Source organism: Mauremys mutica, chromosome 3 (assembly GCF_020497125.1).
Source record: "Mauremys mutica isolate MM-2020 ecotype Southern chromosome 3, ASM2049712v1, whole genome shotgun sequence".
NCBI lineage: Eukaryota > Metazoa > Chordata > Testudines > Geoemydidae > Mauremys > Mauremys mutica.
The window spans coordinates 107,789,167-107,816,889 of record NC_059074.1 but is presented as its reverse complement, the minus strand read 5'-3'; the positions used below and the strand labels follow the sequence as shown (position 1 = coordinate 107,816,889).

The following is a 27,723-nucleotide window of genomic DNA, read 5'->3' as shown; positions in this document are numbered from 1 at the left end:
AGATGGCAGAATGCTTACACATTTTGGCTATGCATTTCATCCTTTGTAAACCACACACACACAAATCTTTGGTATCTTTTTGTTTCTACAGTGTAGCAGCTGAGCATGTAGTTGCCTGCTTTTTTTTTGTTCCCAGTATTGGCAAGAGTTACTGGAGACTGCTAGGCAAGAAAAGCCTGCTACAAAGCAGAATAAAAATTTTGGATTAGAAATATTTTATGCTGACAATCAAAGTTATTGTGTAGGCCCCAATGAGTGTGCAATAGAGATAAGCAGTCCTGGGGCAGTAAAGGCCAGGAGCTTCAATGTGTAGTCACTCAGTGGCACACACATCAAAACAGTTTGACCCCTGCCCCAACTATTTTGCAACAAATGTTGTTCAATCAGAACCTAATGGTATTTGTACAAGATTAACAGGCTGAGGAAGTAAGTTAGTTAAACACAAACTCTGGTTGTTTTCCTGTCTGGCACAAAACCTTTAGGCTGATGTTCATGTTGCCATGTTGTTTCCAGAAAGTAAAAGAGCTGGATCAGCCTTCTCAGACCATGTCCCAGATACAATGTAGGCAGATAAGTCTTTTTACGGCGTTAAAAGTATTCATTATTAGCCTGTATTATTGCTTATGGCTATCATATTAACTATAGTTATTACCATAATTGGTATCACCATCATGCCTAGATTAAAGCCTCATTGTGATAGGTACTGTACAAACATGCAGGAAAGGACAGTCGGTGCTCTGAAAAATTTATAGTCTGAATAGAGAAGACAGATCAATGCGTGGAGGAAAGGCAGGATTATTACCCCCATTTTACAGGTGGGGAATTGAGGCATGGAGAGATTAAGTGCCTTGCTGAAGCTCACACTGCAAGTCTATGGCAGGGCCAAATACTGAACCTAAGTCTACTGAGTCCCCAGTCTAAACCTAAAAACCTGCAGCCTAAAGCCTTAGCCACATCTTTACTCCCTGCTACTACTAACTACTGCCAAACTGCCCATTTTGGTGCTGTAGCTGTGCTGGTCCCAGGAAATGAGAAAGACAAGGTAGGTGAGGTAATATCTTTTATTGGACCAACTTCTGCTAGTGGAAAGGACTAGCTTTTGAGATTCACAGAGTTCTTCCTCAGGCCTGGGGAAGATAACCAGAATGTCCAAATGAAATACAAGGTGGAACAGATTGCTAAGTGGTTCACACACACTTAAAATGAAACAGGCGATTAATATCTATACTGTAGGACAATGGAGGGTTTGCAGGCAGTCGGGTGTGTTACGAATTGTTGTAATGAGCCATAAAACCAGTATCTCTGTTAAATCTACGGATTTTAGTGCACTTTTCAAAGTATTTAATGTGAGTCCGACTTTGCTTTAACTAGATGAGAGGTCTCAGAACCTACCAAATAAACCTCTTCAACCAGAATTCAGCTGAGAATACTGTCTGTGATGGACAAATCAGTTTAGAATCCAGTTTACTATTGGTTTTGAAGTACTAGCTGTAGTAAAACATTATTTTTGACAGTTAAATAAAAGAATGATTTGAAGATACACAGGGAGCAGATCTGTTAGGTAAGAAGATACAATTATAGTTATTTTTTGACCAGATAGTATTTGCAGGTCTCATTACACCTTGAAGAAGTGATGTCTATTTGTATCTTTTCCTGGTTATTACTAATCAAGGAGATATCTCTACTCCAGCAACATGTGCCTCTCTGTGCTATTTGGGCCTGCATGTGTCACAATATGAAAGTAACCTCACTTTAAAATAACACGGATCCATTCATGGGCTAAATCGGACACAATTTAAATGGCATACACACTAAAATGAGAATACTGAATATTGGTTTTGCCATTAGACAGCTCACAGCTTCTAGACAGGTCTCCATGATTACTTACCATGTTCTTGATGCAATCTGGACTGAGCTCCCATGGCACAATGTAAAGTTGGTTCCAGTGGGCCTGGTATCTGGCCAGAAATAGTTCAGAGGGTTTTCTTCAGCTGTACATTTTTCTACAGAACAACAATGTGCATAAATGAGAACAGATCTTAACTTTTATCAAGTAAATTATAGCTTAATTTATCAGTCTCTCTTGCATCACATTTTTTTAACCATTCTGTTAAAGATCTTTTCTCCGGTGGGTGCCTACAACATGTTTGTAATGTCTGGGTGCTGTACATTGTACACCTTTGTCCCGGACCTACCAGGCCAGATCATCAGCTGCTGTAAATTGGCATAACTCCGCTGAAGCCTAAAGAGCTATGCTGAGTTAGCAGTCGAGAACTTGGATATCAGAATGGCAATTTGAAGCCCACAGACCAGTTACTGAGAGTCCATTGATGGCCCTATTTGTCTGGTCATAATTTTTATCTGAATTAGAAGATACCAGAGTTCAGTCTGCAGAAGAGAAGAATGATGGAGGATTTGATAGCTGCTTCCAACCTCCTGAAAGGGGTTCCAAAGAGATGGATGGAGCTAGTCTGTTCTCAGTGGTAGCAGTTAACAGAACAAGAAGTAATGGTCTCAAGTTGCAGTGTAGGAGGTTTAGGTTGGATATTAGGAAAAACTTTTTCACTAGGAGGGTGGTGAAGCACTGGAATGGGTTACCTAGGGAGGTGATGGAATCTCCTTCCTTAGAGGTTTTTAAGGTCAGGCTTGACAAAGCCCTGGCTGAGATGATTTAGTTGGGGATTGGTCCTGCTTTGAGCAGGGGGTTGGACTAGATGACCTCCTGAGGTCCCTTCCAACCCTGATATTCTATTATTCTATGATTCAATACAATAGGGAAATCCATTGTTAGAGCCTTTAGTGTTCACTAAATAGGGGGAGCAGGGGAAGGGACTTTTTTTGGGGCAAGCAAACAAAACCTGAAGAATGGCAAAGTTGAAACTTCTTTACCTACCTACTGGATCAACATCCACTGTATGGACTCTCAGTCCATCCCCTATGGTTTCATTATTGCTTATGAGTTTCTGCCGGATGGCTTGCTCTTCTAAACTGATGTTGTTGGTAGAGTTGTAAACCAGAAGAGCCCAAACCACAAATCTGCAAGGAAAATTATCCCAGTGTTTGAATCAGAATGAGATATAACAAAGGAATCAGGGTTTTGAAATTAAAATATCCAACCATCTTAAATAAGGTTTATGATGAAGGTACCTGCCCTATATGTCATGAGAGAGACCGAGCAAACCATGTCTATCCCAATATGGAGGGAATAACTCAGAAAATATTGTTCCTTACCTGTAAATTAGCCTTCTCTTACACACATAGCCCTCCAAACCTGGCACTGTTGGGAAATCCCACCAGCAGCTACTATTATTGAGGCAATTCTCTAAAAGATCGAAGGTAAAAATATTAAAAGCACCTAAGGGTCAGATTTTGAAAGGTATTTAGGTAGCTAAAGACACAGGTAGGTGGCTAGATGGACTTTCTAAAGCATCTAGATACTTTTGAAAACCCTACTTGGGAACTGTCTGTATCTTTAAGTGCCTAAGTACTTTTAAAAATCTGGCCCTTAGTGACTTAGGAACCAAAGTCCCATTGAAAGTCAATGAGATTTGGCTACTAAGTCATTTAGTTACTTTGGAAAATATTACCCCTAATTAGGAAAGATTAGCTGCTTAGTCGAATAGAAACAAGTAGTCGTAGAATAGTAATAACTGTTTGGGACAGAAACCCATTGATACTTTCTTGAGCCTTGGTCCCTCTCCTGTGTGGGAATTAGAACAATATCTTCCCCTTGTCCAGACTCATGGACTTTCTGGATGCAGGATATCATTGCTGGCCATTCAGATGGAATGGTGAAATGAAAAGAGGGGTCCCAGCTAGACTTGTTCTAAGACAAGAGAGAAGTCCAGGTCATAGGGATAAACAGCCAATGCTCAAAAACCTCATCAAGAAATGTGAGTACCCCAAGGTATAGGAAAAATGCTTAGAGGAGAAACAAGAAGATGTCCAAGGGTTGTGCCAGGCTAGTAGTAGGAAGGCATAACACTGAACCAGGAGCCAGGCTCAATGATGGGCTCCTTGGAAGCTGAAAGGAGAGATGCCAGTGCACAAATAGGCACATATTTACTGTTTATATAAATAGAAATATTTATTCTCTGCTCTTGCACTAGTAAATATACAGTTTTTCTTTTATATTGCTGAGCAAATGTTTAAACCTGGCCACTAGTCACACATTTGCCTTGGATGTGGGTGGCCCCAGTAGAGTTACTGCTGCAGAAGAATTACAGGTACCTCTAGAAAGCTCATCCCTGCTGTGCTATCACACTTACCAAGTTCATCCTAACATTCCATTGGCTTCAACAGAATATTAATTCACAGCTATAACCTCAATAGGCTGTGCATTAGCAGACTATTGATACATGCTTAGGGTGCACTGTGAAGCACAAGGGTGACAGTGGTAAAGGGGTTATTATGGCATTTATTTCAGGGGAAGAGTGAGACTTGTCTGAGGAGCATGTCAGTTTCAGCCCCTCTTCCCCCTACCAGCTAATCAGAATGTGACTTTGGACATTCAGCAATCAAAGCCATGCTCTAATGGCAACAGAACAACAGGAGTAATGATAGATCAGCTATAAATGGGTTAGTTATCCTGACTATTTACAAGGAGGAAACATTGATTATGCAGCACTAATAAAGAACATCTGCTAAACTATTCTGTTTATCTGGCTTTTGATAACTCTTACAGCATATGCTGTACATATTGTGTAACATGGAACTCCTTTATATTTTGACATACATTACAAACATTAAGCTGTACAAAATGACTCATGTTAACAACCTGTAATAGATAATAATCGCTTTAACTTGATTACTAACACAGTTCTGAGCTGATCATTTACCTCCATTTTTGTAGCAGTCAGATCCCAGACAAAGAACATTTTGATGTTGAAATACGAAATGTAGTTTGAATTTGTGAAATAGTAGGCTAATTTTCATGTAAATGTCAATGAGGAAACACTGCTTTAGTGATGTAATGATGGGTGATCCCAACCTTAAAACACACATTCATCCTTCACAATGTATCTTGAAGGTAGTAATACTATAGCAAATGGATGTTTATATGAAACTCCGTTCAAAAATCATAATGACAAATTCTTTCACACTGAAATCACTGTGTATCGAAGAATAGATTGTGATTATCTGGCATAAGTGTGGAAGATGGGGGAAAGATGAAGCTAGCACTAGCTGTGAGAAACCCATGGAAGACTGCTGCCTTCTTCACAAGTCAGCTGAGTGGAGCTGACACGGAAGGAGGAGGATAGCACATATTGCACCCTGATCCAGGATATAACAGAGGTGCAAGTATGCTTCCATCACTGCTACCAGAGTGATGAGCTTCCCTCAGGCACAATGACTCTTGGAGCTGCCACCAAGTAGGCCATGTCCTAAAAGCCACAATATAGCCCCAAAGGAATGCACTACATACAGTAAAGTAGATCACACTGAAATATAAATAATCAATTATTATTACAGCAGAGTTTTCTTTTGTCTCTTATTCCTTGTATAATGTTAATTGGCTGAACTAATCATGTATTTAATATGTCCTTTTTCAGAATGCAACTGTAGTCTCTCAGCTACCAAGTCATTATTAATTAGTTTTGTTATCATTGTAAACTTATTGTTCAGGGGCTAGGAATCCATTTTTTTTTAAATACATAGAGTAAAATTATCAACAGCTAAACGTCTTAGGATCCTAACACCCATTGAAATTCATTGGGACTTAGGCTCATAAGTCACAAGGCACTTTTGGAAATTTGACTTGTCTGCTATTTCAGCTTCTCTCTACACATCTTATTTTGTTATGCAGTTTTTGAAGATGTTCGTAAATTAGTAGCAAGTTTAAACATACACTGGGATACATGCAATATGATCTGCAGCACAGATGGGTGCATGACTTGGAAGGAATAATTTGAACTACTTGTTGCTGAATTCTGAATTAATTGCAACTATTCAAGAAAAAAGAGCCAGCCATGATTGTGAACTACTCAATGAAAACATCTGGTCAATGAGCAGTGGTGGTCCACACAGCAGGCAAAATGTTCAAATGATATGGAACGGAATTAATATTGAAAATCTGATAATCCCATCACATAAATCAATAGGAGGGCCCTTTCCTGGAATAATTTTAATTCTGGTCACCCTACCTATAAAAAGATATAGCAGAATAGAGGGAGTTTGTAGATGACCAACAAAAATTATTTGAGACATGGAGAGACTTCTAAATAAGGTAATATTGATAAGACTGGGAATGTTTAGGTTAGAGAGCAGACAAATAAGAGGATACATGATAGACATATACACAGTAATCTGTAGTATAGAGAAGGTAAGTCAGGAACTTCTAGTTACCCTCTCATAATACAAGAAGAAGTGGATATTTTAGAAGGGACATAAATCCTCACGTTTCAGGATATAAATTAACCACAAACAGACATGGATTAGGAGGAAACTTCCTCTATGGATAAATTATTCCATAATTTTCCCCCTCAGGGTTTCTTACACCTTCCTCCGAAGAATCTGGCACTAGCTTTTTTCAGTGACAGGGTACTGGACTAGATGGCCCACTGCTCTGATCCAATATGACAATGCCTATGTGTCTTTGTTTGGGTTACATGCCTCCTCATAGAATTGGAGTGGCAAGACAAATAGTTGATCATACTGAATTTGCTTCAGAATGTAACATTTGCTTTGCATTGGTATTCAGTCTTATATAGGTGCTTACTATTAATATAATACGGTATGTCATGATCCAGTGTAAAACCTACAATCTGCTACAAATTAAAAGGGAAGTGCTGCAGTAAAGGGAAAAAAAAGTGTTAAAATCCATGTTGTGTCAACAGTGACCAAAGGCTGATGCCATCTTATGTGAAATGGATTTGTTACATTATCATTAAGTTGTCGACATCACAAAATAACCAAGTACAACTAGCGCTCTGATAACTTCAGGCCCCACCCAACTCCCACTGAAGTCAATGGAAAGGTTAAATGGAAGACAATGGGAGCTGGATCAAGGCTCCTTATTGGCAGTTGCATCAGAGAGGCCAAGGATTGAATGAGCACGCAGACTGAATAACCCATTTGCTCACAGAGGCCTTCCCTACAGGTCATGGCTAAAATATACTAGTGAGGCTTTGTGGAGAACCTTGTACCTTTTCCATGGGTACAAGAGGACTTCAGTCTCCAGGACTCAGAATTTGGTATCTTTCACAAGCAAAATATTTACACAGAAATAAAACACTTTTAAAAAGCAAATGTGTGCGCACAGAGTTGGATTTTCAAAAGTGCTCAGCATTCTGCTCCCATTGAATTCAGTGATATCACTTCCATTGGCTTCAAAGGAAGCAGAGTTGGGCCAATGCTGAGTGATTTTGCAGTAGAGTTTAGCAGGATTTTTTTAAAATAAGAGCAGACATTACAATTGTGTTACTTTATATGAACTCTGGTATTTATACTTCATAATGTATTTGAAAGCAATTATGAACAATGGGAGTGTCGGGCACTATGCCAGCTTCCTCCATAAACTCTTATGTGCCTTCTTTATATTTTGTCACACACTTAAATGACTAAAGATAATTTACCAAAAACAATAAAAACAAGAACAGGGGGCCCTGAACTGCTAACTCTTGGCTGAAGCCATAACACTTTCTAAACAGTAGTCTATCTAGTCTCAAGAATTCATTAAATATTCCATTAAACATCACAACACCCAGAATTCATCAGAAGCCTGATTCTCTTCTTACTGAAATTAATAGCAGACTCCTACTGACTTTAATGGGCAGAATCAGACCTGGTAGAACTTTTTTTCTTTCTTGCTCAGCTCTTTCTTTTCATGTCTAAGGGACGAGATTTCTACGTAGATTTAGCAACTGATCTTTTAAACATGTTAACAGTGACTGATTTTTTATTTGTTAAACAGTAGTTAGAACTGCTATTGCCTGTAGTAGGAGTGATTAAGTACAGAGTATGGGCCAAAATTATGACAGTCAAGTAGTGGAGGTTGGAGCAAGCACAATCTTATTTTGCTGGTAAGTGGAGAAAAGCTCATATATGAAATCAAGGCTCAAGGTTTGCAAAATTGCTTGGAAAAAAGCATAAGGAAAGTGGGGGTGCTGAATAGCTCTGTGGAAGCCATTTCTCTTACCCAAATGACCCAACCTTGATCATATGGCTACACCTAGGATCTGTAGGAACTTTCTGGGAAAAGCAGCAGGAGCAGCAGAAGAAATGTGTGGTGTCAAAAAGGGCAAGGAATCAATGGAAGAAACAAAAAACATGCACATTTTATCTGCAGAAAGAACACAAATTTACTTTATTGTTAAAGATTTGTGCAAAATGGCAGGGAGAAAAGACCACCATGCTCACAAACCATTGTGCTTATACCCCATCTGGAGTGTCCTTTCAACTCTATTTTGAACCAGCGCCTTCTGAGATAGAGACACTGCTACTAAGAAGAGAAAATTAAACACACACAAAACTACAGCACTGTTGTGATAAAATTCTGTCTCTTACTTTAGTTAATAATCTACCAATGCATGATATTGTCACATTGCTGCCATCCAGAGATCTTTACACGTGTTCAAGGTGCTGATAATAATATTCACTTTTGGACTTGGCATTGCATGAGACTCTCATCATCACATTGAATTATCACATCATAAGCACAGTGTACTTTGGATTGTTTCAGCTCAAAGAGCTCAGCAATGCAAGAGTAACAAGCCCCTTCCATGTTTGTATTTTGTTTTTCTCTTCTCCAGAATGTAATTGTTTATAACTTTTATTGAAAATATCTATTTTTAACATGACCCAAAATGACAGCTTCTCCACTCCCATGTTCCCTCTGTGTAATTCTGTATCTATGGGTTCTGCATCCATCACTTCAGGAGGTCTGATGAAGAACTGTACTATGCTGAGGCTGTTTTAAAAGTTATGGCTGCAATATAGCAAATGAGGATGGAAACAGATTAGAGTAAAACAGCAGAAAATGACTAGAGTGGAAGCAGTGTGGAAGTAGTTCAAACTATTGAATGAAATAGTTATACGCACGATGAGGGCAGAGAGAGAGAGAGAGAGAGAGAGTGAGGTTAGAGCATTAAAAAATTATTGGATGTATGCAAAAAAAGAGGATAGATACTAAGACAGTTAAATTAAAGAACCAAGACCATGATTCTGAGCAAAAGTCAGAGAAAAGTAGGTGAGAGATGATGCTGAGTGAGTTAAAAAGACGAAGACAAATAGGATTACATCTACAGAAGATAAGGTCTAAGGCCATGCTGCTTATGGGCTAGGACTGAAGTTTTATATTTGGAGCCAACCTGGGTTTAGAGAAAACCTGAGGGAAAGTTGAATGAAAATATTTGAAAGCAAAGGGAAATTTATTAGATAGATGACATATTGGGCTTCCTGAAACTAAGAGATCAGCATTATTTATGACTGTCCATAGAATAGAAAACAAGAAAATATAATCTTTGATAATGTATTTACAAAATCCTTATGAATACACATTGAGAGCAAGACTCATCCATAAAAAAAGAAAGTTTAAGATCTTCTACCAAATCATCCTAAAAGTAAGAAATAAACATTACCTCCATTTGGATAAAGATTTACAAGTGTTACCAGCTAACTTTTCATAGGTATAAATGATACCCTAAATGCTATTTGGTTTCTTTAGAATCTTGTCCAAGAAAAACGTGAAACTGAAAAATTTTAACAAACATTTTAAAGTCAACAGTCTGGAGGAAGTAGCAGTGGAGGTGGTTTTTTGGGTCTTCACCTGAGATTCAATTGATTTCCTCTTTGTCAATACTACAAATACCTATGTACTAATATATGTGAGTTGCAAGGATTTGAAAGACTGGCCTTTAGAGACAGGAACAGTGGAGGCAACTGGGAAGATAAATCCCCTGCTTTTGCAATGACAAGACAGTGTATTGTGAGAAATGCATATACACTTGTTGCTGGCACTGGAAGAATACAGGCTTTCCCAGTGGATTCCACTCTATATGGCATTACAAGATGAAAATACATGTCACTAATATAAAAACACTAGAAAGATACAGCATGTGATTTTAATTTCTACTCAAAACACCCATTGAGCTAAATTCCACCCAGCCAATCTCAATTATTTCAGTCAGTTTCTTCAGATGTAATCAAGGGCCTTATAGATCTTTTATTTTTTGTGTAGTATGTGCTATACAACAACTTGGAGTATATGAAACAGACTCTTGTTATATGTAACACAATTAGTATTTGAAATAAATACTTCATAATGAAGGGACAATGCTTTCTATTCTATTTGGGCTTGACCCAAAGTCTATTGAAGCCACTGCATTTATTTGGCCTTCAGATCAGACCTTTAATTCTGAAAAATTGTACAGTATTGAGTTAGACATAATCCCCATTACCTCTGAAATGCAATGTGATGAGTGAAGTATCAAGAAAAGGGAGTGTTCATATACAGTGCCCGTAAATTCACATTGTTAGATGTTAGGAGGATTCATAACAGCTAGATTAATTGCATAGCAGCTAGGCTAACTCCTTACAACATGACAGTGAACACAGTGGGATGAGAAGGATATTGAAGGAGCAATATAAACTCCAAGAACTAAAAGAAAAAAGAAAAGGACAAAATCTTACAATCAGAACTGCACATGCCTATTTCTTAAAAAAGAGATTTAGAGGGTGGTTTTACTCCCCAGCCAATACTTTTAGATATCACAAGGTACTCTAGAGTAAAGCTGAGGGTTATTTTTAAATTAATAGTTTAATTGAGCACTTTATTTTGGATTTCCTGGATTTTGCCTCCAGTTCCTGAAGGCTGCCTGTCTGGGGACAGTCCTCTGATAAAGTCATGTGCAGAGCTGAACATGTATCTCAGGGCTCAATCCCTATATGGTGTCGAACTCTCTGGGCCTGATCCAGCAAAGCACTCTAAGGGCACGCTTAATTTTAAGTATGTGAATAGTCCTGTTGAAGTAAAGCTCACATGCTTAAAGTTAAGTAATGCTGAAATGCTTTACTGGATTGGACCCAGAACTCTTAGCACCTTGTCAGACAGAGCACTTACACAGCACTATAAGTAGAAAGAGATATTTCTTCCTCTTTCCCTTCTTTTCTTAGGGACGGATATAGAGAGAAGGGAGAAAAAAGTCCTAGGGCTCATAGTAGGAGGATGGGAGGCTGAAACCGCCTTGAGTCTCCTGTTACTGTACTAGGGGAGCAGGGCTGCTGACAAGCTGGGCAGCCACTTCTCTTGTAAGAGATGTAAAGACACTGGAAGGAAAACCTTTTCATCCCCTCGGCATCCCTTGATTCCTTCCCTCAGTGGTGACAACATCTATCTCTCACAGGCTGTTGTCAGGTCACTAAGAGTAAGGAAGAGTGTACAAGAACTGAGAGCATCAGAAACTAGCTCCGGATAATGATCCCTGAATGGGCTACCATGGGATAAAAGGCTCTATCCTATCACAACAATTCTCATGTCCATCTTAATGACAAAGCAGTTACCTACATTGCCAGGAGATGCATTCCATACTCAGTCTCACTTTACTCCACAGCAGCCAGTGTGTTTTGGCCACCTGCCCTTGATTCGGTCAGAAGAGCAGCATCCTTCTCATTTGCCTCCCACAGCCTAGACTTTTCAAAGAGCCCCATGAAAGTTAGCCCCATCCAACTCTCACAGGCTTTCAATGGTAGTTGGACACCTAACTTTCTTAGGCTATCTTTGCAAATCCCAACCCCACTGCCTAATCAGCAGCCCACTGAAATCAGGAAGTGAGGGCATGTGGTAAGTAATGTGATTTGCATCAACTTGGCATTCAGTTCCAGCATGATTTTCTACCAGCTGGGTCTCGATCCATTGTCCATTGAAATCAACTGAAAGACTCCTATTGACTTCAATAGGCTTTGGATCAGGCCCTTAGAGATGAGGCAGAGGAGAAAAAAATACCTCTTTCCAGAGATAGTGCTTAGATACCAGTGATGGGTGCTATAGAAAACCGTAAGATAGATAGTGCTGGGACAGAAGAATGGATATTGCTTCCATGTATGTTAGACGGGTCTGCAACATTTTGTGACAGGAAAAATTAAGTTTTGCAAAATGATCAGCCAAGTTTTAAGGAGCTCATTGAACAACCTGATTTAAATCGAAGGTAGTTTAAATTACAATACACATCATACCAATGTGAGGCTTGTGTGCAGATCCAGGACAGTAGGTGGCCATAAATGACATTTACCAAATGGAAGGGTGTAACCCATAGCATGCAATTATGTCACACACAATTTTGATAGTATATGTTGCCTCTATCACTAAAAAGTCCCAGAACGTTACCTTTGATCAGTGCTTCTTTTCTCCCTTGGCAGTTCGTTCACAGTGGTTGGCTGAATACTTAAAAAGCAAGAAGCATAAATAGCAATTAGTGCGTTGTAACTCCACTAAGGACTTAAATCAGGTATTTTCCCAATCATCACCAACATTTACCTGATATTGACCACATACACGGTATAATTCCAGTTCTGGAAGGTCTGATTTAGCTGAAAAATACAGAGAGAATAAATACAAGGATGGTGTGGTAAAGAAAGGCCCCTGCATTATCTAGCAGAGTTTATAAGCTCACCTTCTCCCACCAAAAACAAGGCCTTTATTTAGCAAAATGAAGAGAATAACATTTCCCCATTGTGAGATTATGGCCTTAATAGATGTGTACATTTACCGGTGCAAAGTGGAGGGTTTCAGTGGGGAAGGGACCCTTAATAAAAGCAATAGACAACTGTAAGAGGTGCTGAGACTCCCCCATGCCACTGTTTCTGTAAAGTTTGTGGTTGGAAAGATTTCTGGGCACTGAATGATATGGAAAATATGCTGTAAATTTTCATCAAAAGTCTACATTCTGCTGCTGAACCTCTTTGTTTCAATCTTTTTCTTTAAATAGGCATGAAGTGCCCGATCCTGCCCCACTGAGGATCATGGGAGCATTACCATTAACTTCAAAGGGTGCAGAGTCTAGCCCTAAATACATAAAGAGGTGATATACTAGTTTCTATTCCCTCTTTCCTCCCCTCAAAAAGTTCAGACCACATGGAGGGGTAGAGTCCTATGAAGTGGAGTGGTTACAGAGGATGTTCATGGTTTGGCTTAAGCTGGGGGAGGGAATGGATTGAGCTGCCTGGCACCACCGCTCTATGAATGACATTGGAGGGTTTTGTAAATTTGGGGAGGATTATCAAATTGTAACTTGTGGGGGTGAAAGTTCAGTGGACAGAGAGGGTTTGTTCATTTGTTTGTTTCCGCAGACTGTGGTCTTGAGAGGAAACTGAGAGTTGAGAGAGTACCTGTACTGGGGAGAAAGACTTTGCGGCCTGCCCTGAGGTGCTCAACTGCATTCTTTCAATGACTACTTTACAGTGGCCAGGAGAGTGGAACAAGGTATTTTTTTGCCCATGTTCAAGAATTAAAACTCAGATGTCCATACTGAGTGACTTCAACACCATAGCAGTGAACAATTTCATCAGATCGCCATGGATCTTTGCAGTAGGGTGATTGGCACACTGAGACTAGACCCTTTGTAACCTCATTGTGGGAGTAACATACAAGATGGACACACTGTATTTAATCCATTTTAGGGTATGAGATCTCCTATCGTTCAAATGGAATGCAAACAGCCCAATCACTCAACTACTCCATTGATCTCCCCCTAAGGGTCCTACACTGTATGAAATACCTAGCTGGAGCCAACTGTGCTCTCCCTATGGACCAGCTTTTCACTGACTGCTTTAAGAGCACTGTGGGGATGTTCTCTAAGATATTTAGATGCAGCAGGTCAATAAGAATATAGTGCATAATTGTCACTTTTCAGCACCAACATCCATCAAAAACCATCATTAAATCTATCTCAGTCATTTCATAGAGTATAATTTATTTTAATAATGAATGTACAGATTCAGGGTCTCTTGCTACAGAAATATAAATACTGCAGATTTGTGTCAATAAATCTATCATCAGGAAACTATTTTTCTTCTGGAAAAAATAATAGTAAAAAAATAGAAAGGCTGCCTCTCCACATGTACATAGCAAAGTGCCCACCTCAAACCACTAACAAAAAAGTAATGAGCCTCAGTTACATCTATCAACCATCACCTGATCTAATTTACAATGTGACACTTTATGGAAAGTTATTGACATCAAAATGCTCTAAAGCATATTCCAACTATTGTATATTTCCAAGGTGTTTTGCCCAAAAATTTGTTTTAGGTATAAAATTATGTGTAGGTAGCATGCAAATATCACTTCAAGTTGCTGTATTATCAAAACTTTTCACAGATATATAGTAATTTACCATTAAAATTATTTAAATTTATATGAAAAATAAAAAGGCCTATCTAGGCATCCTACCACCAAATAAATAAACAAATAAAATAAACAAACAAATAATAACAAGAACAAACAGCTATCAGAACATAAAAATACATTCTGTCACATATCTAATCTGTCTGAAACAGCTCCCTAATATGAGGTAGAGAAGGTTAATGTACTAAATCAAATTCTAAAACACCACATAGACAAGAACAAGATCTTATTGTGCTGCCTACTTTTCTGCTTTTGTATATGTGTTGACCTCATTTTTAAGACAATCTTATACGTGCAATGTACTTTAGCTTGAAAGCAGTTAATTACACATAAATAAATGTTACAGTCAAATGTTAACATTAGGAAAAAGATATTTTGGAAAATTCCATGGTTCCCCTGGGCTATGCCTCCTCCAGAAATATTATATTTGAAGTTCTTTGTATTCTAATAGTAGCTTGCTGATAGAGTTTTTTCTGGTGGTGTCTTTATTATTTTCTGATCTTTTCCTCATCACTTTGATGACCTGTGTTTGCAGTCCATCCACTTATGCACATCAAGCTACATTTGGTGGCTTGACATTTCTGGATCCCTTGTATCAACATAAAACTAGCCTGGCACAGGGAGAGCATGCTACAATAAACAAGGCAGTTTCTGGTATTATGACAATCATAGCAAGCATACATGGCTTTGAGAATCTCTGCTCCAGACATATGCAAACTCTGGTCCATGGACCACTAGTAGTGTTAACCCCTCATTTTTTATTGCTGTAGAGTAACATTTCAAAAATGCCTAAGTGACTTAGGAGCCTAAGCACTACTTTCAATTGTGACTTAGGCACTTAGGATCCTAAGTCCTGTTGACTTTGAATGAGACTCGGATGTATAAGAGCTACATTTTTAACAGGCATTGATTTCCGTCCCTAAATGCCTACATCACTTGAAAATGGGACTTAAATTCCCAAGCTCCTTAGGTAACATTTGAAAATTTTACCCATGGTACCTAAGGGCCTAAAGAAGGAGCATATTCCCACTGTTTTAACTACTGTACAAACAAATAACACAAAGACAGACCCTGCTCCGGAGAGCTTACAAACTAGACAAACTGGTTTCTTTGATGTTCCCCCTTTTCCACAACTCTTATCAATTTGATGTAATTTAAGGTGCAGATCCACAAATAACAACTCACATAAATAGAAAGAAACTTAACTTACCCATTCGGCCACCACACTCTGTACTTTTGACTGTAAGATGGCCTTGTAATTGAAGAGAGTAATGGAAATCCTGTAGAATAGCCCCCCTGTCCATTAAAAACAGCATTACAAATATCAGAAACATTGAACATCATTCATAATATATTGCCAAACTTTAGATAATATATGCCAAACTTTCTCTGTTTAAAACATTAAGACCGTATTTTTGTAGCAAAAGATAACTTGGTGAATAGGGCCTGAACTCACATTTTGGTATACCCAAAACTCTCTTTGTTATTATAGGAGTTTGAGTACACCCAGGAATGCAGGATTGGGCCTACTGTTCAACAAAATGGAATTTATATGTAAATATGACTCTGTATATGACTGAAATGTAATTGTCGGATCCTGAAAATGCCATAAATATAAAATAATCGTAAATACTGAGTTTTCAACAGGACATAATCTGGTGTAATCTAGAAAAACTTCGCAGATTTTACTGGAGTCTTTCAGGATTTATAATGGTCTGAGAATAAAATGTGAACCCATCAGTTTAAAAGCAACAAAATAACTGAGGACAGAATTTGAAGATAGTAGGGTTGGATGGGTGTTTCTTGGACATAATACTGCATGAAGAATCTTTGTTCTCAAATCCCAGGTTAAGTTTGCACAGCTGGCAGTTAGAAAGACAAACCATATTTTAACTGTAAAATGAACAAACTTAATCTGGAAACCCTTGAGATACAATAAATCTAGAACCTCATCTTGCCATTTTTTAAGGAGTCACATTTTAGATGACAGTGAAACTTTAGAACATGAACAAGACTATTTTGAAGTGATAGTAATTAACTTTAGATAAATTCTCCCTAAACTCATGAGGATGGTAAACAGCTCTTTTTTTCCTGTTACAAAATTTCACACATACATAAATAATAAATAAAGTACGTTTTGTTCCAAGCCATTTTGTAACTCAAAAATTTGACTTTTCACAAAATAAGAATTGTGCTTTAAAACACTGCTAAATTTTGCCAGCTTTCATGGGAAATGGCTCTCTCTGTGTGAAATTCATCTGGATGTGGAGAGGTGGCACAAGGACCTCCAAACCAATTAAGCTCCACACATGGACTGTGGAGGACTCCACCAGCTGAGCAGCCATACAGGTTACCTACTCTCTATGAATTATGGAAAAGGTATCAGCACTGCCTCTGAATGCCGTATTAGCCATGGGCATGGTCCACAGATCTCCATTTATATAGGTCCTATGACTTAAGTGGGTGCGGAGGGTCTGTGGCAACTCTTATAGTCCATTGACTGGAGAAGCAGTGGAGGAGAGGCCTTGCCATAGTCCTGGCTTGGAGTGGAAGAGCTCAGACACTCAGGCTTTTCTGAACCTTTTGAGATTTCAAGTTCAAAAATCAAAGTCAAAACTTCAAAAATGCTGAAGATTTTGTTAAAATAGAAGATCATGTTACAGGCTGTTGAAAAAACAGAATGAGTTGAATAGATTCTGAATGAGACTTGAGATTTTCCAATGTCATTGTAAATATTTTGCATCGCCCTACTCATGAGCTTGCTTTTCTCTTTGTTAGGGTCACTCCTACTGCCACTAAGGTCAGTGTGAAAACTCCTTTTGAATTCAACAGTGCAGAATCAAGCCCTTAAAGGAAACTTGATTGCCAAGTAATGTTTTAACTAAACTCTCACAGCAAAAGGTCATAAACCTAAAGGACACTAATGTATGTTTTTCTAGTTAAAAAATAAATAAATAAAGATAAAAATTCATTATTTGATTTACTCTGAAGATGGCATTTTCATTGTTATCTTTACTGTGATCTTTTCATGGAAGAAAATGGAATGTTTAAGTCTGGACTCAGAAAGAGAAAATATACTGTACTGTAAAATACATGGTATATACTATATATAGTTAATGTATTTTATATGTATATACATATAGAATACACGGTGTATATACTGCATATAGATAATTAAATGCATGGTATGTATTATTTATAGATAATGTATTTTATGTGTGTATATATATACACACAAATACACACACACACACACAGTGTCATAGTATATGTATAGTCTCTTATATAGTCATATCGTGTCATATAATATGAGTGAAATCATCTTAATGTACAAAATAAAATACTTTTCTAACACAGCATCTATTAACTAGTGTTAAATAGTTTCACAGTCACCACCACATGATGACCCAAAGCATGTTTCAGTCAGACTAGCAAAGAACTATTCTACATTTCTAATCACTCTCAGGAGACTACAGGACAGCTGGTGAATCCAAAATTGCTTCCCCCGCCCCCTTAAAAATGTTACTTGGAGAAAATTATTTTTACAGGAAAATAATTGATGAAAAGTGGACTGAAGCAGTTTAACATTAAAAAATAAATAAATAAAAATAATAAAATTGCAAAAATATAGAAAATGAGCAAAATAACCACGATTGGATTCCCCCTCTCCATCCATGTTACTCACATTTTTCAAAACTTTAATTGTTAAATTTGAGCTGGACGCTGGATTTGACTTTATAAAATAATCAAAGCCACAAAAATGTAAATACTGTAATTGAAAAAAATCTAAAAATAAAAATAATGAACATCAGAATAATAAATAAATAGATGGCAATCAACTTATTGTCCCAGCAGTCTCCTTAGAGCTCTATTGGTTAGGGAATGGGAAGATAGCTATTAGAGACCACATGTTAATGGCACGTGCTAAGATTATTTTGGAACATGTTACAAATTCCCTCCTACTGTAATTAAATTGCTATTCTACAATCTACATGAAGCTACATGTAAGGATTAAATCTGGCTATTTCTACATCCAGTTCTACAAAGTGCATATCTAGCAGATGAGGTGATATTTTCTCTACATCTAGCTTAATGCCTTGACATACTGTAGTTGACCTCAGGTCCACACAGGCAGCTCAGTTCAGTGAAGGAGTTACATAAATAAGACAAAACTAATTTGGGGGAGCTGGTAAGTGGATTCAGTGGTCTGTAAGTGGTGAAGATTTGGCTTGTTCCAGCAGATGCATTGGCCAAGGGATTTTCATATGCTGAAATAGAAGACTGGTGGTACATTACTTGAGAAGCTGATCTTTGGGACTGCAAGACAGAATGATGAACAGTTGCTCCGGTTATTGTTACAGCATGGTTTAAAATACTCTCAGTGGCATGAATAAAAGTCCCACTGTATGGAGATGACAGAGATATTGCACTGGTCACTACTGAAATTGTTGTTGGTTCCAAAATAAAAGAGATATTTGTTATTTTTCCATAATCGGTGTATGCCTCAAAAGAAAGAGGCATTATCTGTAGTTGCAAATCAGTGGTATGAATATTACTGGAATTCAAAGAGGACATTCCTTTATTAATAAACCCTTCAGTCTGTCTGCTAGAATAGTGGTATACCTCCCATTCTGATTCTCCTCCTGAAAGAAGTGATTCAGTATTTGACATCAGTAAAGTAGTACTCCCAATATTTACATCATAGAGCACTCCCATTTGAAGAGAAGGAGTCAGATTGATTTCTGGATCGTCAACAGATTTTTGTTCTAGAACAGTTATGTGGCTTTTAATTGCTAGCTTTGTTAGTAAATTTAACTCTGCTACATTCCATAGCTGACCCAAGCTTGGTGAAATTTGATCAAGATCATTTTGAAGACTTTGTGATAGTGAGGGTGTAGAAAATAACAATGATGTTGAGTAGCTGTTAGGATGTGCACTGGCCCTGATTTTTTGTTCTGAATTAAGAGTGTCTGTTTTTTCCAAAGACATTGTCTTTGTGAGGAAGTTAGAACGCAGTGAGCTGTATGTTCCTACAAAATCAGTGTCTACATCTGGCTGAACTTTACTTTTTCCATTACTCTCTTTGACCATATATATGTTTTGTGATTGTGATGGTCCATTAGCTTTTGTATAGGTTACTGAACTCTCTGATGATCTGTCAGCTAAACAGGCAATATAGTTATCCTCTGTACATGAAGGCTGGGCTGCTGAGTAAGTGAAGAAAATTGAAGCAAATGTCTGCCTATGATGTTGGAAGGTCATGCTGATTTGATCAGTACTTGAAATTTGATCCCAAGTCTGTATGCGTAAACTAGCAACACTTTTAAATTCGTCTGTGAAAGTTGCATGTGAAATATCAAAGGTACTCATCTGTAACTGCATGGAAGGCTGATATGAAGACATTTCCAGGGAAGGGAAATGAGAATTTGAAGACACATTTATGTTAGGAAAAATGGTCATTTTTGACTGTGATATTTTCCTTTTTGTATTTTCTGAAATTCCTAGTGAAGAGATCAGAACAATTGAATTAAAGCTTTCCATATCCAAAGATGACATATAGCTAGAAAAGTTCATTTCTTCTGTTCCGTAACCTGATGTATTGATGATGGTAGTGTGCATAAGGATATTATCAGCCGCAGTAGGGGAACTAAAAAATGGCTGTTTCTTTGTTGGGGAAACAAGTGGTTTATTAAATGAGAACCACCAACTTTCTGAAGGTTCCCCAGAAAACTCTGGAGACTCTTGTTTGAAATTATAGTACAAAGTCCAAAAACTTGCTGATAAAGAAGGAGCAATATTAACATACTGTGTTGGCAGACCCAAATAGCCTGGGTTCCAGGTGTTACTGATTCTGTTCATGTTTTCTGGCTCAGGTGTGGAAAAAACAGAATCTTCATGTAGGTTGTCATTATGAATTGTATCTAAACTACTTTCAAATTTTTCATTTCCAGGGATCTCATTTGGTTTCCTCTGCATATTTGCAGAGGGTTTTAAAGAATGAGGTATATAGTTGCTGGTAGAAATAAGTGTGTTGAAGAGTTCAAATTCATCTTCTGGGGAAGATGCTTCTTCTTCTTCCTCTTTTGGCAATTTGGTCAAAGGCCTAAATATAAATAAGTCACTTTTCAAATATGCATGACTCAAAGATTCTTGATAAACTGGTGAAACAGTAACAATGTGTTGAAATTCTGAACTTCTCTTTCTTGTTGCTACCAAGGGTGCTGACAATCTTAGCAACTCTGTGCTGTCTTCCAGTGTTAGAAGAGTTTCTGTTGGTTGGATATCAAGCATACCGTCTTTATATATTTCTTTTATATCTTGGAAGAAACTAGATGGGTTTGAAAGTTGAGTTTGTTTGGAGGTTACCTTTTTAAGGTTTACTGATTGATGCTCCTTAAAGTATTTAAATTTTGTAGACTGCAGTTCATCATTTGCTTCTGCAATATAAATGCTATTCCTAATAGAATCATCTTCCATAATTTTCTTAGTGGATACAAGGTAAACATTTTCAGGTGAAAATTCTAGTAAGTCCAGCCTACTTTTTTGAAAAGATGACTCATATTGTGTAGAAGTAGTAGACAGGCTAGACAGAGAATGATGGTTTTCTTCTGGAATGTCAGAAATAACATGATGATATGATTCAGCATTGTTCCACCAGCTGAGAGATTCCAAGACATTGTATATACTTTCATGTGTGGAAAAGGATGTGCCACTATTAGAAGAAAAAATCTGCAGGGGTTCTTTTGTGTGTTCATAAAGGGTGCTTTTGCTCATCAGAGAAAGGAATGATGATTCAGAATTAGTATAATCCAGTCCATCAGCCAAAATCCATGTTAGTTCTGCACTAAAACTTTCACTCTGCAGAAGAGGAAGTCCTACATTCTTGGAATGATCTGTAACTGTGGGGGTTGTTGGAATTTGTGCTATATCATAAATCTCATTCAGTAAGCCACTAGAGTGATTCAAAACACTATTATGGGTTGACTGATTCATTGTAGTATTGTGCTCTGTAAAAGGATCCAAGGTACCAACTTCAGTCTCCCCAGAAGCAGATGATGTGGCCTCAGAAGTAGGTAGGAAGAACAAGTTGTGTGCGTTTTTTCTCTCTGGGTTTTGGTCCTTAGGTGATGAACTTTTACTGGGTTGGAGAGGCCTTTGTCTCACTGGCCAAATAATTGGGGTTGAGATAATTCCTATATTTTTTACCCCTTTTATCATAGAATCTTGCTGCCCTTGTAGTAGTGAGTGGGAGGATTCAGGTGAATTTCTCTTCATTCTGAAGATAACTGTAGCAGGAACTCTTAATTCCTGCAGGTCTGTATGTAGCAAGCCATATAGTTAATGGAGGAAAGAAATATTATTTATACAAACTAAATGATTCACCTCACGTCATAAACTCTCAGTTAGCTCAGTGGAAGCTGTATTTGCTTACTTTAAGTATGAATTTGGCCTCTTGTCTTTTAGTCTTTCTGCTTTATGAAGAGAATTTTATAGACACCCACAAGATTTAGACATCCAATTGATTTTCTGGAAATTGGGCATCCAGTTTCCCTATGTGGCTTTGAAAATCTCAGCCTTCCTGCACTTGGTTAACTGTTCAGTGCGAACATCTAGGGATTGGCTCCATAAATAGAAACAAAACACCCCTTGACATAAGTGACTCAACACTTTCCAGGGTCTGGCTCTTTTCCTCTAGAGTACAGTCAAATATCAAAGAAGAAAAATATAGGTACAAACTACTAAATTCTATGATGAACTTTACAGTAATGTTTGCAGGACATAATAAGCTATAGTATAAAACTACCAGAGGTTTTAAATCCTCCAATAGAAATGAACACATTTGTTTAAAACGCACAATCATTGATTTAATTCTGTGGAGCCCACTGAAAATGAAATCCCTGCAGACAAGGATTTTTGTGAGATCTCCTGTGATATTTTGTAGAAAACCAATGAAAGTTGTGTTAAAATAGTTTCTTTCAATTCATTACTATTATTATTTTTACTTAATTTGTATTTTGGTAGCTCCCCTGACATGCTACACTATCTCCTGAGGAAAGTGATCTCTTAGAACTTGACAAAATCTCAAATGAAATCTCTACTTTCCTGTGAATAGCAGTGGGCTTATAATCGATTCATCTGGTACCATTAAAGTTTCCCTAATCTTCCTGAATGAAAACTACATTATATTCCATGCTGTCAATATTTTCCTAAATAAAACATGATCCCACTCCCCTTGAAGTCAATGAAAGATTCCTATTGAGTCAGTGGAAGTTGTTTGGCTCCATCAGACAGATTCTACTTGGCTTCTCAAATTTACTAATGGGGAAGCTGAAAACGTGGCTTCTATGTGGCACCTAAACAGCAGCTATGTTAAAATGTCTCAACGAATGTCTATTTTTATTCTCTTTTTAAAATATCTAGCTTGGCCCTATGTGCTTTGAAGATTAGTGAATGAATAATATAAATAACAAGTGATACATAATGTAGAAATGGCTCGCTTTTATACAAGAAATATGCAAACATGTTAAACAAATATTGGGCTTGATTCTGTTCCCAAACCAGTTTTACATGATTGACATGGAGTAACTCCTGATTTACACTAGTGTAATTAAGAGCAGAATCAAACCCAGTATGTGAAACTTGACATTTATTATATTTAAATAAATCTTATAACACAATACATTTGCTCTAGACACAGTACAAGGAAAAATGTAACACAGGATTTCTTACCATCGTTTGGCTTATCGGTTCTATTAGTATCGGGCATGTTAGTGGTGACAGTGGGTGGTGGAGGAGTAGTAGCATTTACAGTAGTAGCTGGTAACAAAGATGAGAGAAAGGTGAATTTGCATGAAACATGAATGTTAATGCGGTCAGGCACAATGGGAATAATGCATGAAAACATATATAGAGAGTGAAGGAAACCATTTACTATACATGTTAATATGCACACACCAAACTTCTGTATAAACGGATGAATATGAATGAACTGATGTATGAATGAATGAACCCAGTCCTGCAATCCTTACTCCTGCAGACTTCCGTGGGAGTAAGGGTTACAAGATCAGTCCAGTACTGTCTCCACAAATTCTGAATCATTTGATAAGATCTTCAATGAAGAGTTGTGCAAAGGCCAGAAAATAAATAACACAGCTTCAAAGACACACAAACTACGAACATTAGCTTCTGAAAAAAATAGATGTCTTTACCCAGGAAAGGAAGATGAAGAACAACTATGAAACTAAAACACCAGTGTAAGGATCTAATTAGCTCCACTAAGATCTGTATAATGAACAGAATTAAAATCATACATGGAATATTCTCAAGACATTGATTTTCAAAACTTCATGTACTGTACAATTTCTACTGATATCAGGAGGAGTCACCTCACACAGCACTTTCAAAATGTATACCTTAGGGACTAGATCAAATGCATTTTCAGTTGGTACAGAGAAGATATACCAGAAAATTCCTTTCAGAACAGAATAGCTTTGTGTGTTTACACAGAACATTAGCAAAACAATTAATAATCATATCACTGCATTTTAAATAACAGTTTGGAAAAGAAATGTATTTTATTCAGTAATTCTCACCCAAAATGGATAGTTTTTTGCTGAAAAGCTCTCTTTACAATATGGACACCTATACATCAAAACTCTCAACCTGCCATGTTCTTTTCTGATACAATTTTGACCAACAGCCAAGCTCCAAAGCTTATGAAAGTGTATTTTCAGCAGGGTTTGCATTCTATGTTGTTTTTGTTACAAGCTTCTTGTATGATTTTTTTGGTGAGAGAATAAATTTGTTTCACCTTTGTTACTTGTATTCTATTCATATTTTAATTAAGCGAAACAGAGAAACATATTAAAGAATTTGAACACACAGGATTATAATTCAGTGGATCATATGTGTTCAACCATTTATATAATTATGACAAAGAGGGCCTCATTAGCCAAATCAACAAAAGCGGTAAAAAAGAAAAAGGCATCCATCCCAATTACAAAATGCTGCTATAAAAATCTAAGGTCTTTATCCCATAAAAAAACAGCATCTGTTCTTTTTCTTCAACAATTGCTTTTATAACACTGTGGAAATAAGTTCATTAAAAAATGCTTGACATCTGAATAGTGGCAACCTATTCAAAGGATAGTAATCAGTAATAATTATAAACAGATGACCAGGCTTATGTGGGAGGGAACAGGAGATGTCGATAATGTTCAGTGTACCACATTAGTTTATAATACTCCCTATCAAACTTAGATCACTTGGAATGCATAAGGATTAACAAACATTAAGTATAAGTTAAAAGCTTTCTCTTTGTGACTCCATTTCTGGGCTAAATTCCAGATACTTCATGGGAGATGGACAGTACTTACAGTGAAAGAAGTAGGAGAATCTGAAAGAGAACATTCTAGAGTCCTAGTAAACATAGGCAGCTTGATTTTCAGAGGTGCGGAGACCTCAAAACTCTAGATGAAGATAGTGAGAGCTGAGGGTGCTCAACATTGCTGAAAATCAGGCCTAGTTTGTTGTGAGAAGGAACAATGTTCTACTTGCAAATTGATGAACATCTTGCCAGAATGATCAGGGACTGAGAAAATGTACAACCAATTTTCTTCATCATCTTGGTAGCTTGGCTACAGTGCTACTCCATGAAGTCCTAAGGGTGAGCTGTGATCTGAAACAAATTTGGTTTGATCCATTTCCCCTTATCGGCTGGAAAGACAATGTCCTTGGTTTAGGGACAGCCACCACCATAACTTTCTTCAGCATCCACTACTAGCCTGTTCATGAAATTGGTAGCGTAGGAGGACACAATGTGTGTCATCCTCTTGGTAAAGTGTTTAAATAATGGCTTCCTGATAAAAAAAGAGATTTGTAGGAAGGAAAAATTGAACAAAGAGGAATCACAAAATGAACAAAATTTCAGCAGCCTGTATGCAGATGCCTTAGGTACTTAGGTACCCGCTAAAGTGAAAGCATAGGCTTTGTCTATTAAAGTAATAAAACTAATGTTATAGTGGCAGCTTAGCTTAGCTTGTAACATTCTAGCCTCTCAGACAAAAAACCATGGGCTCAAAGGTAGACTGGGAAGCTGTAACAGAGGGTGGTTTTAATCTGAAAAGTGACTACACAGAAATGGCACATTCTTATAAATCAGATCTCTTCCTCCTGCGCTTTCAGAACCAGATCTGCTGAGAAATAAGTTTTTAAGGCTTTTTACTCCTTTTAGCACTACAGAGCAGCTAAGAGCATAACACAGCTAAGAGAGGCATATGGATCTTATTTCTTTAAACCAACAGAATTGTTTACTAAATTCCAAACATGTGTAATTGATGGCATAATTTGGCGATTTCATAACTAGTGATGATGCAAAAAAAAAAAAAGGACAAAAACTCACACTGACCCTAAGAGTCCAAAGAAAGTTTGCAGGTTTGGCAGTCAGAAACACAGACACACATTCTCTCTCTCTCTCTCTCTCTCTCTTCAGTTATAAACTGAGCAAATTTGATCTGACACCACTGAAACAATAAATACAGAAATGTGCCATTTTAACAGAGTCCTGTCTCAGAGTAGGACAGCACATTAAGAAACACCATCCTTGGATGTGATAATATTGCAGTACTGACTGTCTGGTGCAAATCATAGATCTCTGGACATTCTTCTAAAAAGACTATCCTGATGTTCTGGTTATCATAATCCTGTCTCAATAAAACTGGTTTTAATAACCATGACTGTGTGAGAACTATTTCCGAGTTCACGATGGCTACCACATTTACCTAAGCAGTTGCTCCAGGACCAGTATTTAACTCATTATTGCAAAGTACTTTGGGTGCCTTAAGTCCAAAAGATGCTATTTAAAACTAACTTCAGGACCTAACTGGCATTTCATCTTAACTGTGGACTTTGCAACCTGGACATCAGTTTAGCTCTAGTTTGAAACACTGCAAGTATATGTTCCAGCAGCCTGAGTCAAATTCATCACAAGAAAATCCAGTGCAAGTGGCTAAAACTCCAGTATAGCCTGCTATAGCCTTTACCCTGGCTCCCCACCAGGAGTTAATTTTACCCTCTGTTGTTAAGCTCAATATGTTTTATTTTTACTCTTTACCACAGAAAGAGTTCCAAGAATCTTAAGTCCTTCCTCTTTATTTACTTTTCTTTCCCTCCTGCCTCTGCCTTCCATCCCTTATTTTTAAAAGGGTTAAATCACTTGAAATTATTTTAGAGCAAGTGCTGCTGCTGCAACTAGCATAGAGCTGTATGAAAGTTTTATAGAGAAGTTTAACCCAACTAGCAGGCTCTGGGTTCATGAATGCATTGTGAAAGTAGGCCTGCCACCATTCACGCCAGGGGGTTGTGCTGAATTCCAACCACCAGGCAGAGCTGCAGGAATTGATTGGGGGTGAATCCTTATGAGTAATTCCTGCAGGTTTGATTCACATGGCACATAGAAGTGGAACTCTGCAGTGTTCACCCAGCTCTAGTGATAATCTTGCTATGTCCCCCAAAACTACGTCCATGGGCATCCCCAGCCCCACCCCTCCCCTGTGCGCTTCTCTTTGCTTCCCTGTCATTTTCTGAGGGGAAGCAAAGAAATTCTGCAGAGGGATATGAATTTTGCACATGCGCAGTGGCGCAGAATTCCTCCAGGAGTAACTCAGCTGATCTGGCCCTTCAAGAGGTCTAATGTCATGACTCCTGTTGTGACTGACGGACATGTTGATACCTATAGTGATCATTCAGTAGTATGCCTATGGGGGGAAGGCCAGAAAATCATCAGCTATTACAATAAGTAGTTTTATTATATAAATAATAACAATTACACTTTGTATTTGTATAATACCTTTCACCTGAGGATTTCAAACCATACTGACTAACAATTAATTAAGTCTCACAGCAGCCTGTTAAAAACATCTAAATAATGATCAGCTCCTGTAATTACATCAGTTTATGCCTGATTTACAGATTTTTCTACGAGCGTTAACAATATAGCCTTTAACTGCAGGAGGAAAAGAGATGGGGAAAGAAATGAAACAAGTTTATCTTTGCATTAGCATATGATTGTTAGGTTTTGATGTAATGAAGACTTTATGGACTTGATTGTATTATCAAGAGTGTGATCACATTCTTTCTACATACTGTATGTATAGCATACCCACACATCTGTTGAAGCTAAGAAATTCCTTTCTTTGCTCAGTTTTCTAGAGGTCAGCTTTAAGAAGTTAAAGTAAAATGAAATTAAAAGAAAAGAAAACAGGGAGATTTGGTAAAGCTGAAAAATGCAAAAAGTGTCTTTGGCTTCTTACCTTGGCAAAGGCTTCCAAGATTTTCACAACTAGTTGGTTCAGTTGTAGGTGGGAGAATTAGGTATGAGCCTTTAG

General features: G+C 37.7%; 1 protein-coding gene across 6 annotated transcripts in view; it reads right to left on the bottom strand.

The window, feature by feature from the left end:
* The window catches only part of ADGRG6 (adhesion G protein-coupled receptor G6), a 168,840-nt gene that overhangs the window by 57,644 nt on the left and 83,473 nt on the right, over positions 1-27,723 (bottom strand). For 4 of the 6 annotated variants that reach the window (XM_045011402.1, XM_045011400.1, XM_045011404.1 and 1 more), the window contains 7 exons: positions 27,649-27,717; positions 23,069-23,155; positions 15,549-15,634; positions 12,473-12,525; positions 12,323-12,379; positions 2,894-3,036; positions 1,889-2,003 (listed from right to left, as the gene is read on the bottom strand). In XM_045011402.1, coding sequence (XP_044867337.1) covers positions 1,889-2,003; positions 2,894-3,036; positions 12,323-12,379; positions 12,473-12,525; positions 15,549-15,634; positions 23,069-23,155; positions 27,649-27,717 — 610 coding nt within the window. The remainder of the gene's footprint in view (positions 1-1,888; positions 2,004-2,893; positions 3,037-12,322; positions 12,380-12,472; positions 12,526-15,548; positions 15,635-23,068; positions 23,156-27,648; positions 27,718-27,723) is intronic. The other 2 variants (XM_045011403.1, XM_045011406.1) reach the window with 1 other exon arrangement.